This window comes from Dicentrarchus labrax, unplaced genomic scaffold, assembly GCF_905237075.1.
Source record: "Dicentrarchus labrax unplaced genomic scaffold, dlabrax2021, whole genome shotgun sequence".
Lineage (NCBI taxonomy): Eukaryota > Metazoa > Chordata > Actinopteri > Moronidae > Dicentrarchus > Dicentrarchus labrax.
The window spans coordinates 31,105,774-31,121,216 of NW_026136721.1; the positions used below are offsets into that span (position 1 = coordinate 31,105,774).

General features: G+C 40.9%; 1 protein-coding gene across 1 annotated transcript in view; it reads right to left on the minus strand.

Moving 5' to 3' along the window:
* LOC127355546 (collagen alpha-1(XI) chain) overlaps positions 1–15,443 on the minus strand; it is a 40,063-nt gene that overhangs the window by 19,507 nt on the left and 5,113 nt on the right. The window contains exons 2-21 of the mRNA XM_051386566.1: positions 7,466–7,633; positions 7,285–7,376; positions 6,714–6,835; positions 6,373–6,535; positions 5,208–5,330; positions 3,965–4,084; positions 3,734–3,862; positions 3,556–3,603; positions 3,010–3,051; positions 2,863–2,925; positions 2,701–2,775; positions 2,171–2,254; positions 2,010–2,066; positions 1,710–1,763; positions 1,545–1,598; positions 1,261–1,314; positions 1,123–1,176; positions 979–1,032; positions 848–892; positions 214–267 (exon numbers count right to left, since the gene is read on the minus strand). Coding sequence (XP_051242526.1) covers positions 214–267; positions 848–892; positions 979–1,032; positions 1,123–1,176; positions 1,261–1,314; positions 1,545–1,598; positions 1,710–1,763; positions 2,010–2,066; positions 2,171–2,254; positions 2,701–2,775; positions 2,863–2,925; positions 3,010–3,051; positions 3,556–3,603; positions 3,734–3,862; positions 3,965–4,084; positions 5,208–5,330; positions 6,373–6,535; positions 6,714–6,835; positions 7,285–7,376; positions 7,466–7,633 — 1,655 coding nt within the window. The remainder of the gene's footprint in view (positions 1–213; positions 268–847; positions 893–978; positions 1,033–1,122; positions 1,177–1,260; positions 1,315–1,544; positions 1,599–1,709; positions 1,764–2,009; positions 2,067–2,170; positions 2,255–2,700; positions 2,776–2,862; positions 2,926–3,009; positions 3,052–3,555; positions 3,604–3,733; positions 3,863–3,964; positions 4,085–5,207; positions 5,331–6,372; positions 6,536–6,713; positions 6,836–7,284; positions 7,377–7,465; positions 7,634–15,443) is intronic.

A 15,443-nucleotide genomic window follows, 5' to 3' on the forward strand; every position in this document is an offset into this window, starting at 1 on the left:
GCAAGATAGCAGTGTAATTACTGATATCTAACGTCTTTTACTGTCATGAAGGGTAGAGATTAATGTGTGTGACTCTTAATGGTGTGTGTGTGTATGTGTGCGTGTGTGTGTGTGTGTGTGTGTGTGTGTGTGTGTGTGTGTGTGTGTGTGTGTGTGTGTGTGTGTGTGTGTGCAGAGGTGGTATTTATGAAAAAGTGTAAATGTCACACTCACAGGCTGGCCTGGGGGACCAGGACGACCTCTGGGGCCATTCAGACCTCTGGAGCCCTGAAACACATATCACAGTTACATATAATGAGATATTGCATGTAATTGACACTGTGTGCCTGTATACTTCACTTGTATCTCTGTGAGGACCGGTTTGAATTTTAGAGGACATTTTTGGGAAGTCTGGACATTTTGGCTAGTCCTCACAACAAAAGGGTTGTTTATGGATCAAGACTTAGTTTTAGGGTTAAGGTAAGTGGCTAGTGAATCTATCATGTTAATACATAAGTACAGGAGTGTTGTGCATGGGTATCTATTTGTGTCTGGTTGGTTAAATTAGGTATAATTAAACTGTTTATATGTGTAACTGTATCCATAAAACTCCTTGAGGGGTTATTATGGAATCAAAATCTCTCAAAGATTAAGAGCAATAAAATCTTGGTTATAATACTTGAACATTTGGGAAAATACACATATTTGTCTTCTTGCTAAGCGTTAGATGAAAACATGATACCACTCTCATGTCATTACAGTAAATCTAAGGCACAGTGTTGCTCTGTGTGTGTGTGTGTGTGTGTGTGTGTGTGTGTGTGTGTGGTAGAATAATGTGTGTATTTTTTGATTGTGTGTTGACACTTACAGCATCACCTGGTTGTCCTCTTGGTCCATGTGGCCCCTCAGACCCCTGTGGAAAACACACACATTAATACATCCAACACATACAAAAATACAAGCCTGCACAAATACTCACAATACAAAGTGACCTCTCACCCTTTCTCCTGGCTCTCCAGCTGGACCTACAGTGCCCGGCTTACCCCTGTCCCCCTGAGAAAATACACACATAGAAGTTGACAATATATATTATGATATTATTATCTGCTTACCGTCACTTATTCGTTCAGCCAGATAACTCACTTTATGTCCTTTGTTTCCAGGGAGACCTGGCAAGCCATCAAACCCTCTATCCCCCTGTGAAAAAGAGGCACAGCTGTTTATATTTTAACAAGATAGGGAAGTTGGTAAGTGAACAGTGTGACATCAGTTCTTCTTCACCTTTCCTCCAGTCTCTCCTGTCGCACCACGGCCCCCATCTGTACCAGCACGACCCTGATAAACACACACACAAACAAGCCAGACATGGTAGATTCCTCACTGAAATCCTGTAAATGTTTGGGACATTCTGTGGAATGACAACAAAATTACAGAGGATGATATTTATATTTATATATCTCAACCCTCTTAACAGAGTTAGCAGCAGAATCACTGGTCTGGAAGTTATTTTTTGATTCAGATCTGATCTGATAAGGTTGATAAGAGACTGCAGTAAATAGTCTCACCCTTTTCCCAATTCGTCCGTTCTGACCCGGGATACCTGTCAGTCCTGGAGGACCCTGGGGAGAAACAAGTGGAAAGAGAGCAGATGACCGTCGAGCTGGTTCTCAAATAAGTTCCACAAAGGTTTGAGATGTTGAGTGTGTTGCCATGACAACCAGCTGACTCACCACTGGCCCCATCTCTCCACTGGTCCCCTTCAACCCAGAGGGACCTGGTACACCCTGGGAAAAAAAAAGTTTACAACATTCAGTTGTCCAAATGAGTCTGCTTTGGGATTCATTATGTAATGTAGTACTCTAATGTTTGACTTTTCGACTACAGGACCTGTAACCTAATGTGCAGCTATTGTCATGGCTTCTACTTTCTTTCTTGCTGTACTCCCGACTGTTATGGGGGGTGACTTCCTGAACCTAATTTTTGTCACTGCTCAGAAGGTGAAGCAACAATAACAATACGATGTCACTCACCAGTGGTCCAGGTCTTCCTCTGAGGCCGAGCGGCCCTGGGGGTCCCTTCATAGCCAGCTAGAAGAGGAGGAAGGAGTCAGAAAGCGACACACAAACTGCAGAAGTTCCACATCAGCTCTATGGGTGTGTGTGAGACGGTTATATTTCACAAGTTTGTTTACCTTGGTCTGCTGAAGAATGGCCTGAGCCTGCGCCTCCTGTGCAGAAACCACAGTACCTGTCGTTGGATCACCACCTGACTGGAACTGCACACAAACACACAAGATGCTTTTAAGTCAAACTCTATACCCCACCCAGTGGCCAATATGTAGCACTGCTATTAAAGTCTAAAAAGGTGCAGATGGCCTAGATAAAGGAAAAATCTTGGAGAAAAAAAAGAAATATAACATGCCATATGGGGAACAAGGGGGCTCTGAATGGTTTGATGGCCATTGCATGTCTGGTTGAAAATTTGACTGACACTTACATAGACTACTTGTTTTATATGTGTTGTATGTGGAGCATGGTCTTACTTGCAAAGTCAAACAAATGTATCCAACAATCCTGAAACAGCCAATTTCTTAGGCACGACAGTCAAACATTCCCATTTGCCCTGAGGATCCGTTAGGGGTTAATAGGACCAAATAACTGCCATAGCAACACCAGTGCAGCTTGTAAGGCTTCAGGCAACACAGAAGTATCTTCATGTTACCGGTATGAGCATGATGTTTCCTGGAGGACCTGGTATCCCATCAGCTCCATTAAGTCCTGGTCGCCCTGGAGGGCCCTGAGAGGAGACAGAGGACAGTTATGGAGAGACACCAACATGAGGTGGAATCAGTCACACATGCAGAAAACAGAGGACAGTCCTCACCAGCTCCCCAGGGTCTCCTCGAGTTCCTACTGGTCCTGTGATTCCAGGGGGGCCTGGCTCTCCCTGCAAATAAAAATACAAAACATTACTTGAATACTGAAGAAAAATGTGTTTCAAGTTACACCTCGTGCTGCAAAATTCACTAACCTCAGGTCCTGGAGGCCCATGTGGTCCTGTAATCTGCGTTCCCTGCAGACATTTCACAGAAATTACATTTGTTGTTGTTTGGTAAAGATGTAACCATTCATACCACTGATACCAATTCAATTCAATACCCGACTTCATGTACTGCTACCAATCTCATACATAGAGCCAATACAGGATGTTTTTTAATACATTATGTTGACAGTTGTAAACTGATTTTCTGATAAGTTATTTCTTCATTTAAAAAAGTATGCATAATGTCCTGATTCACCACAACAAGCAGTCGGTCTTAAATTGTTTTCCTGATCCAAATCAGGAAATATCTGGTCAACCCTCTAACCCAGGACAACAAGTATAGATAGTCGATGGATGGAATATTTGATATTTTGAAGTAAACAAGAATTTGACCAAGCACCCGATGTCTTTCTTTGTCTACTTGGGTACAGTTTTTGATCCTCGATGCTGAGGACTGTTTCAGTCAGTATTCAAAACATTTTGAGGACCAATATCAAGCACACGTGTGGCTGTGTTTGTGTGTGTTTTCCTCACCGCTCCCAAATAGCTTGGTTCTCCTTTCTCTCCTTTCTCTGGTAAATCCTAATGAGAGGAGATGGATATTAGACATTTACATAGATGAAGCACAGAGGGTTAGTTTTTCTATTCTCTGCACATGATTCCTTTATTTATAACTGCATTAACTCTTGGTGTGTGGTAGGTTGGATGGTACCTGTGTGTTAAGAGAGAACTCCCGTTCTCTCTCCGCTGGCCCATAGCGCTCGTCGTATTCTTCCTCATACTCATACTCATTCTCATGGTTGTAATCTGTTGTGTTGTCATAGTCTTCATACTCAATGATCTGTCCAACAAACATACACAGGGACAAATAATTATGGACAGAAAAAAGACAAGAAATTCAAAAACACAAGCTCGTACTGCGGTTCTTCCTGCTGAGCCTCACCTCATACTCTGTGACATTAGGACCCGCAGTCACCGTGGAACCAGAGAGGACATCATTGAATTCACTGTAGTCAAACTCCTCATACTCCTCGGCTACTTGTCTCTTAGGCGCTCTCTCCACCTGAAGACCATAACAGAATCAAAACAGAGACAATGCATGATGTAAGCATGTGTAACATTTTGTTTATACACAGAAATAAAGATATGAGATTCACTTCTTCTACTCGTCCTGTCTGGCCGAAGCGCTGTTACTTTAAAGATATCCTCATATATATAGCCAAAAACTACATGGCACAGCCCACACATGGCACAACTACAATATAGTCTTTTTATTTTAGCTCCTTCAGGATAGCATGTTTAAGCATGACTTCATCAGCGTGTTATTAGAATACACAAACGTGTCTAAATTCCATGTTTTCCGTTGGCTTCTTCCTGCCAATTGCATTTTTTGGTGTAAAAATAAAATAACTGAGCACAATAAACCAGGAATCCTGGAGTGTTTTGAGCTGTGAGCCAGATGATAAAGCAAACAGCAGCAGCGGAAGAGGATTTGAAACCTTTCCCAGGGGTGTGGGGCATTGGCACAAAGAAGCTGGCAAACTATACTGGATCACAGTACCATGTAGTGGGTTTTACTGTGAAGAGCGAAGGATACAGAGAGAGAGAAAGAAAGTAAGAAACAGAGGGCACACTAGTGGCTTTTTATAATTTATAATTTTATTTTAAAATAAAAGTATCACAACAACAGCAAGGAAATAAACAGCTGGAGGCTACAACTAGGGGTAAGACGTGTGTGTTTGTGTCTATGTGAGATGTAGATACAATCCCCACATATTTTCAGTATAATGGCAACCAAATATTGTTAAGCTACTAAAAACTCTGCATGCAGCCCACATCGACATTTTAATTTATGTTACCCAGAGGATTTTCTAGTGTAAATATATGTCTGAATATAACTCAACATTCGTCTTTTTGTCATATCTGTCTTCCAAAATGTCCATAAATACCGGTAATAGTTTTCCTCTTACTAAATGAAGCCTCGGGGCTCCTTAACTGTTAAAACGACAGTCTGGATTTACAACATACAACACCTGAGATGCCTCACGGACAGTGTGTTATGTGTGGAATGGGCCAGGTAGACTGAAAGATTATCAGGATCCCTTTGCTCTTTCTATATTCAAGCTGACATGTGGTTAAACTCTCTCTCTCTGCCATCTGTGATTGGCTGTAAGAAGGGGACTTACCTCCTCAGCCTCTGTTAATATGTTGTTGTAGGGCAAAGGTGCATAACAGTCTGGGATGTAGTCCTGACAATAAGTCTCTGCTGCTCTGGGATCATCAACGATCAGCAGCTGCTGGATGTCTCCCTGTGTCACGATAAAACACACACACACACACACACACACACACACACACACACACACACACACACACAACTGAGCAAATCTGTGACTCTACATGGAACACACATAAAGTGACATCACTGGTCCTCATTGTACAATATGTCACTCATTACACAAATGACAAGTCATATGCATCTGTCTCCCTTGTCTTTATCTTTGACTGTATGTGTTCATTTAGCCAGATCAAAGTGACTTAACAGGCTGTTTTTATCGTTGCTCTGCACTTAATCGTCTCCAGAGCTTCGGTCTCAAGTGGCGCCAGCACATTAAGTCCAGAGACAGACACAAACTCTTTCTCCCTCTTACACATCCTCACATATGGAGGGGAGTCCAAGCCAAACATGGCCAGGGAGTTGTTCAGTTAAACAGATGGACCACCTGACATTACACTGAAAACAAAGGTCAAAGTTCACACTTCAGATCTGTCAAAATGACCTCACATTGCTGAGGACACAACAGGAACAGAACTCATTAAAGATTTTACACAGCTACAGATTTAGAAAGGATTTTTCCAGTGTTTTTTTTTTTGGAAAAAGTTCAAGACAGTCGTCAGAGAATATACTGATGTTAAAATGCATCTTTGTGCCCAATTATTTGTCATAGATTTTATCTGAGAATACATCCAAATCATCTGTGGCTTTGCTATACATCTTCTGAGCAGTAGAAAAGGTGTAGTACATCCTCACAGCCACTGGAGGGCAGTGTAGGGAGAAGAGCCTTTCTGTTAATTCATTTGTCACCATTTGATTAAGAAATCAAACAAGCAGCAACAAGCAGCAAAACGTACTTACGACACACAAGGAACTTATTGTGTGTTCTCATTATTGTTTCTTTTTTTAGTTTTAAAATGATTTTACACTTCACAAGGTGGATGGTGTGGAGGCTCTTTTCTTTAATATGTATAACAGTGAGACAGATTCACCTCAGTTCACATCATTTTTTGTCTTTAACTCCCCCATGTATTATTCCATGATGCAGTATCCAGAGAGTGCACACACAGTCCTACCTCAAACACGTCTTCATCCAGCAGTCGTGTCCCAAATACAGTAACCCCCTCAGTGCTGACGTGGGGGTCATAACCTCTGAGCAGGTCCAGGGTGTCCAGTTTGACACAGTCCAGGTAGAGAGTCACTGACTGGCCCTCCACACTGTAGGCTACTCTGTGCCACCTGGGAGGAAGGAGAGAGGAAGAAATTATCTTCCCACTTTTCTGAGAAGCTTTTGTATTTTTAGAATCCAGCCAAACATTTATGTCAAAATTTCAATGCAAGGCAAACACAAAAGTGTGTGTATGGCTGCCTGTGTGTGTGTGTGTGTGTGTGTGTGTGTGTGTGTGTAGTTACCCACTTGCCATCAGCCAGGTTGATCTTTCTAAAGGTGGGGTAAAGTTCTGGAGGTGGCTGACCCTCATGGTCCTCATACAGGAAGACAGGAGAACGGCCGACCTCCACACCCAGCTGCTGCGTGCCCTGAGAGACACGTGGGATGAAAGGAGAGAGGGATGATGGGAAAATATCCAGCAAGTGAATATTCTGTGTAATGGGATATTGTATTTATATAATATTTACGTATAACTGTAATATTAATGCACAGTCTCAATGAAGACTTTATACAATTATAATTTCAAAAAGTTTTTGGGCAAATCTTTAACAAAATCTAGCAAAGCTGACAAAACATATTCCCATTTTGAGGACAACATGTGATGCTGATCCCAGTAGGAGTGTCTCCTGCAGGGTGCATGTTATGATTGGTAGGGATGTTTTTTTTCTGCTCAAGGTCAGTCTGACAGTTTGGTATGGTGGATAAGTTTGCTAAATTTGTTGATTTAATATTTAATTTACGGCAGTGTCGTTACACATTCAGCACAATTAGTAAAGGTTTGGTTTCAACATCCTGATGTGGCGTGTATGATACGTACCTGCGAGTCGTACAGGGAGAGGAGAAAGACCTGTGAGCCCTTGACAGCTCTAACTGTTGTCATCACTGAGAAATTCATAGGGAATGATGAATCTGAAGGGAATGCACACATACACATTAGACCTCTCTCAATGACCAAACATATTCATACCCACACTTCAGATGAGTCTGACTGAACATACAAGGAAATAGTTGCTTGGTGGGCGCGCTCAGTTGAATCTTCTTGTCGATCTTATAGGAGAGGTCCGTTTCCTCTCGTCCCTCCCTGCTGGTGCACAGTCCTGACTCCAACGACACGCCCTCCATGTTCTCAGACAGCTCCAGGACCTTCAGGACATCAATAGGATCAGCTGCAAAGACAGAGGGGATTGGTGGGTTTGATGATCAGCTGATCTGCTGTTGCTCATCATGGAGTTCACCTGGCCAGCACCTTTTTTTGTGAGGGTATCTATGTTTGCACAGAGCAATTCCTTAAGTGATTAAGCTACTGACAAAAAAAATTCAAGTTTATTGCCCTGTCAGACCCAAAACTGACCTGTGCAGGTTTCTCCACAGTGATTTGCTCTGCTTCCAGCAGCAAGAGTCAGACTTAAGCTGCAGCAGTTAAAAAGAGTAAAATCTGTGGTTGTTCATCATCATTCTCCGTCAATTTTTATTTATTTATGTGTGTTTTATTCAATCTCTTTGTAAATCTCTTTTTAAATGAATGTGCTCTATAAATAAACTTGACTTGACTTTTCTGCCGCTGAGTTTCTTGCTTGAAAGAGCCTTTAGTCTGCACTTCCTTGGCCAGCCATCTGTCTGAGGCTTTACAGAGCACCTGTGGGAGCCTTACATCACCACAACAGGAGCAGCGACCATTTGTCATAAGGCAGAAAACTAGAAACAATCTCTTAGTCCAACACATCCGCAGCCTCACTTCCAACAGCATGCACACAACATATAAAGAGTTAAAAGCAAATGAGTAAAAGTTTGTTTTTAATTTGCTTCTTAACGATATTGTTGGATTGACATAATTGAATAAAAGCCGGGATGGGAGTTCCACCATTCTGGCTTGGCCACTGACTTTTTCACCATATGACTTTTTGTTTGACTGAAAGATACGACACAGGGAAGTATAGAGAAGAAATAAAGGCTTACAAAGGGATCAGAGGGTCTGTAAGCTTTGTAATAATTGTCTGGGAGATAATTATTTGAATATGAGGATAAGGAGGATAATAATAGGAAAACGTATTGTTTAAATCGTCCATCTACGGTTAAATACATTTTGTTATTACATTACGTGCCTTCTTGGAGACTACATTACTTATGTTGTACTTCGATTGCACAGTTTGTACTCTGTGGTCTTGAGTCATTCTAAAATCAGAGTTGCAGTGGTTGAAACATGATGACAGGGGTGTGATGATTTGTGTCATCATCATTACCTATAGGCAACAAGTGCATTATCTGTTCATCAGGATACATCAGAGTCTATTATCACACTTACACCATGGCCACTTACCACAGGCAAAGAACTATTTCTTCAGACAGAGTTTAACTTAAAGCAGATGTGCTGTTCCTATGGTTACCTTTGATTTAACATACTTTGCTTGCTGAGTCTGAACAGTGTTGAACCAAAACTGCACCAATCAACATTGTTTATAAGAGATCAAACTCTACAGAGCTTTTTAGACTCTTGGGGCTTTGGGTTTTCGCACTCAAAACCCTGTTGTCAGCCTCTTTTCCAGGTGTTTTCAGCAAACACTGATAAACCCCACTACACATTGTCTACCTAACACCAAAGAGTAGACAATGTAATTGACTAGCTGATGAAGAAGGAAAAACAAGGATTTTCCTTAGCAGTAGTATAAATATGCAAACAAACTGACAACTCTCTGTAAATGTAACTGTTTGTTTTTGTGTGATGTTACCTCTGAGACATGTGGGCGATGCCAGCCGTATAATTAAGCTACCTTGTAAACAAACTAATGAAATACTTTATCAGTCAGACCATCTCTGTCGTTCTGTTTCTCTTTCTAGGACGCATATTTGTTGCAGAAGCTTGGTGTCATCACATAATGATGCCAATATTGGCAGTGACACATGCAACAGTCTGACTGATACCAGGAGGACAATAAAGAATACATGTGTTCGGCTGGGGAGCGCACACACAGACACACACACTGACACACACACACAGAAACACAAAAAGCAAAACATTTTGGAAATGTAAAGATGCGGCCAGACTTGTAGCTTTTGCAGATATTATATGCACTCACACATTCCTTTGAACACAATGGTCACAAAGATCTGTGAGACGGACTAAGCAGAAAAAGATGGGATGAAAAAGACGAGAGTGGGGGAGAGACAGGAGAGAAATGTGCAATATGCTAAAAGTGAAAAGGGAGAGAAGGGGGTAAAGAGAGGAAATAATAGATAGCAGGGGAGAGGAGGGCATGCCTCTACTGGTATGGCTTCTTTTCACACGTATTTCTGGGGCTTACGTAAACCCTCCATCTGCCTTGCACCTTTCAACAAGCAGTTACACACACACAAACACATGCATGTGTGTGTGTGTGCACACAAGAGGTTGGCATAATGTCTGAGTCTGAGCGCCAGATGTATTTGAAGCCCATTTTTTCAGTTTGTCCATCTGTCTGTCTGCCAGCCTGCCTGCTGGCACTCTGTCAGCTTGTCATTCTGTCTTTCATGTGCAGGGCATCATGTTATTTACAGATACAGCTAAATACTGTGTTATTAAAACTGCCAGAGATTTTTGTTGCTTTAATGTGCTGAGAAATATCTGTAAAAAGCTGACATTTAGGAGTTTGGTTTTCAGTGATTTGTGCTCCGACTGCCCACAGCAGCTTTGGTGTTGATGATGTCATGCACAACACAAAACATAGTCCAGAAACTGACCAGAAAAATAGAAACACCTGTACAATGACATGCACTGCAATGCAACAGCCCTGCAGCGTGAATACCTTGCTTACAGTTAGTCACTGTTTGAAGCTGCATGTTGTGGTTGTGGCTAGATGTTTCTCCCTGCTTCCAGTGTTTATGCTAAACTAAGCTAATCAGCTGCAGCTTCATATTTACCATACAGACAGACAGGTGGTATCAATCAACCCGTCTAACTCTCAACAAGAAGATGAATAAGCCTGTTTTCTAAAATGTCAAACTTTTTCTTTAAAATCCTCCTGTCGACGTTTATATCAGAAGTCTTTTACCATAAACACATTTTCACTGAACTAAATGCTACATGTGTACATGTTTTCCTACTCAGTGACCCTGTGCGTTTAGTATGATTTTGGTTTTATTATTTCTGGTCAAATGTTAGCATGACTACCTGTTAACATGCTTTCCTTAAAGCCATATTTAGGCTACAAGGTAACTCCTGGTGAGCCATGGTTAGACTTAAGGTGACACTGCTCCTGACACTCATAAGCAGTGTGAACAAGCAGAGGGGTTTCAGTCATACATACCAAGAAATGATCGGCAGCGCTGACATCTGAATGCAGCAGAGGACAAGATGAGACACGGAAACTTTGCTCTTAGTCTATAGGCCCTTCGACAACATCAAGTAATGTTTCCTTATATTGTTGATGCCTGAGTATGTACAAGCACAAAACAATAGCCACAGGATATGCAAGTGTTGCACACACACACACACACACACACACACATACAGGTAGTGTGCTGTACATAAACAGGAGGGTGTTCTGGTCTCCATCAGTTGCTGGCGTTATCCTGAGGCTCTAAACTGTGGTGTGAGGGGCACCATGATCAACATGCACACACATGCAGAGCATGTCAAATATAAGCCTAAACATAAAGCAGAGCCACTGTAGTTTGAACAGAAAGATCCACAAGAATGAACTATTCAGCTACAACAGTGAAACAGAATGATAGATGGAAGATTAATGGAGTTGGGAGTTGACAGATGACATCCACAAATGGATTAATCTCTATAAACAGATATCTGCATATGAACGCACATAAATAGAAAAGCCAATAAAAATTAATCGTCATCATTCATGTGCAGATATCTGTTTATAAAACATTCAGACCAATCTCCACACACTCACCACAGACCACATATACAGAAACTATTTTGTTGAAATGTGTTTTATGTTTACTCGTTATGCCAGTAACATATTAGTTAGTAAAAGTATTAGTTAGTTTTATTACTACATACAAAACCTCATTAAAAAAGTATCAAATAGATCTTCTGTTGATCGCTATGAAGCTCTAATGGCTTTGAGTAACTGATAAAAGACTTCCACCTGACAGAAAAGAGTCATCTTTATATTCAATAGTATTTCCATGCATATGCGTCTCCTACTTCCCTGCAAGTGTTGATGTCATGTACTAGTTTTTTTTAAAACATAGAATCAAGAAAGAGTGGGGTAGTTGTGATAATATGATGTGCTAATTGTTTTATTGTTTGGGACCACTTGCGTGTAATTACACGTGTATCACCCGGTGTTCATCAAGTTAAAGCTTTTATTTATCCATTTCATTTTGCACACTTGGGGCAATCAGAGTTCTCCCAGCCGGCTAACTGTCAGCCTGTAACCAGACTTTATTTGGCAAACAGGCTGACAAAAAAGTGAAGCAGTAAAGTGTAAGTGGAGGTGGAGGTCACTGTCTTTTATCAGAGATCCAGCTCTGGTTAAGGTTCCACATTTATACATACACCACACAAAAGTAAGTGGAGCAGTGAAGCACAGACACAAACCAACACACTGACAATCCAATGGGCACCCTATTAAAGACTATGGATTTTCTGGAAGCCAGATGTGTGTCTGTGTTTGTGTGCGTGTGCGTGTATGTTGAAGACTGAAGTGCTTTTTTGTGTACGTGTGGTTGTATGTATGTGTTTGTGATTAGTCTGTCATTAACTCAGTAATGGTGAAGAATGCAATAACATGCCTTTTTGCAGAAACAAGAACTAATATTTAGTTGAGCCTCCTACCCTGCACTAAAACACACAGACACACAAACAGACACCACACCGGGGGTTCAAATCCCCCACAGAGGATTTGCCCCAGGAGGCTGTCATTACAGTCATTACCTCTTTTACTCTCTTTCTCCTGCACACTTTAGTTCTGCTGCTTTTCTCAAACGTCCCTCACAGACATCTGACATGTCTCTCCTCAGAGGAGAATGATAAAACGAGGGAGATGAAAACCAGAGAGAAGAAGAGAGAAGGAGAAAGAGTGCAGAAGAAAGAATAGGATGGAGCGACTATATGTTTTCTTTCCTCCCAGTTCAGCTGGCTGTAATCAAAGAAACAGTGGATAACCTATCCTGCTGTCTAATACACACAGACACACACACACACACACATGCATTTACTTAGATGAATCCTTAATATCAGAGACAGAGAGCGTGAATGAGAAACTAGCACAGACAGACATGCGCTCCCTGTCTCTTTCTAGGAATCTGTGGCACTCCTGTTGAAGTCACACATCACCTCAAGTCTAAACATCTCAATCGTAATCTTCCCTCCTCTTGATCCACATGAATAACGAAGGCTTTCACATACATTCATTCCAGCAAAGCCTCTTCCTCTCAAGCACAGATCAAAGACTGCATCAATATTTGTCAGTCACAGGGCTCCACTTGGACAGCTACACAATGCTTTTTGTGGCTCTGGGCTCTATTATTGTTGGGTGTCGCGTCATACAGTGACTTTGATTTTGGAGAACAAAGAATGAGGACAAATTTATAGCACACAGACCTGCTATGCCAGAGCGTATGGTACAATTGTACACATGTTCTAAATAGATGGTGTATTTATGGACTTTTTTGAGTATTTTTTGTTCTGCATGAAAATGATTAACAAAACAAAATAATGTACAAACAGAGAACTAATAGGTAAACGAGACGTTAGAGGTTTGGCCAGCCAAGTGTGCAGCAAATGGCAGCTTTACTTGATCAGAGAAATTAATTTAGAGAGCAGCAGCGAAGACTCATCTCTCTCTGCTTTTATGAATTTTCTAATACTACTAATTACAACAATTATCTAAGGTATCTCCTGCAGCTGGCCAAAAAGTTAAGGCTGCTATATATGACATTCAGAACTATAAGTTGTAGCACTAGAGCATCAGCATCTCAGACCAAAACAAACGGACATGTCGGCCACACTTGGCAAGCAAGAGGATGTACATCTTGGCTAGTATTAAGTTGGATGGATTTTTACAGTTTTTTATTTAGAGTTATATTAGTAACATTTGCCAATTGCTATTCAGTGGCATCATGGGATAGGAAAAGAAACGATACACCAAAATTAATTGTATTTGCTGTAAACTAGGACAAATCTGACTTCAATTATAGCAGTGCACAATAATACAAAATAATTTGATAAATGGCACCATCGCCACAAGTCTCTAATGTGTCCACACAATAGTCTACAGACAGGCTAGCAGCCCTGTGAGGCCGTACTTCACTGGAGTTGAATGCTTGTTCACAAACATGCTGATGTTTCATCCAGTTGTAGCACAAATGTTAAATGAATGTTAGGAAAAGAGCACATCGCGATAAACTGCTGGTGGTGCTAATACACCAGTCGGGTGCCATTAAATCTTTGCAGAAGAACGGCGCACTCTCTTTTGCAGTGAGATCACTGAATTAAAAGAGCCTCGATTTTCCATCTCTTCAGTTGATTGGAAGCTTCAGTAAATGTCACATGTTTGATGTACGTCATGATTTATTTCCTAAGTGTGTTTCCACTGAACTTTGTAGAATCTTGCTTTTATTGCCAATTTTATTACTGGCTGTTCCACTCAGGTTCTTTTGTGTGTACATTGAAGATGTGCATAAAAGCAGGTAAATGGAAATGCACTTACTGTCACCATTGTAGTTTAACATGTTATTCACTAAAAACAAAGCACAGCTGAGGATTATGGGAATCTCATTAGCTTTGCATGTTTTTGGTCATAAACCAAAGTATAGTGAATATTAAAATGTAGATCTGATGAAAGCCCAGGAGGAAAAGTGAAAGGATTTTTTACATTTTTCCAGTGGGAAACATGTATGTTCGAACCAACTTTCATGGCAATCCATCCAATAGTTGTAGTTATTACATTTCATTCAAAGCAACAAATGCCACCTTAAGGTGCTGCTAGAGGAAAAGTCAGGGGATCACTAAAGAGACTAGGCTTCATCCTCCAGAGACCATTGATATCTGTATAAAACCTCATTGCAATCCACCTAAAAGTCAAGTATAGACTTTGAATAGTCATGTCTATTATGAACAATATTTTAAAGTAGTGTGAAAGAATTTACTGCAACAACTTGCTGAAAGAACTTAATCAGGAAGTTGCTTGTGATCAGGGATTATACTCCTTTTTTTATCCAAACACCTTCGGCACACTAAAATTACACACACTCTGGACTAAAACACTGTAGCCACTGAATCATAACACTATTATACTATTTTACCACTATACTCAATTCAATTCAATTCAATTCAATTTTATTTGTATAGCGCCAATTCATAACAGAAGTTATCTCAGGACACTTTTCAAATAGAGCATGTCTAGACCGAACTCTTTAAAACATTAATTACAGAGACCCAACAGTACCACCATGAGCAAGCACTTGGCGACAAGGGCAAGGAAAAACTGCCTGTTAAAAGGCAGAAACCTAGGACAGATCCTCCGGCTCTAGGTGGGTGGTCGTCTGTCTCGACCAGTTGGGGTGAGAGAACTATGCACTATATCTCACTTCTGTTTTTCTGAATGTCTGCTGTGAGGAACGCCTTCAGACTTTCCATACTGCTCTGAAAACCTAATTTAAACAATTCAACTCAAACTGTCAATTACAAGGCCCACTCTCATCAATCACTGCACAAAAACTGCACTCAATCTATCATTTGAGCAGGCAACTTCACACACGTTGTTTGGGTAGGTTGTGGGAAGCATTATCTCCTTCAGCTACTGTATAACGTGACAAAAAACAATCAAACATAAACAGCAGACGGCTGACTGTTTTCTTTCACATGCATTTCTTCTTTCCTAAACATACAAGGACACACACGGATACCATATCACTGTCACTCCCGATCCTCCTGGACACACAGGAGTGCACAAACTGACACAACAATACATTATTTAATTACAGAGAGAAAACGATTAACCTTATTTGGGATTTTTGAAGTTTTATTGTCTTTGT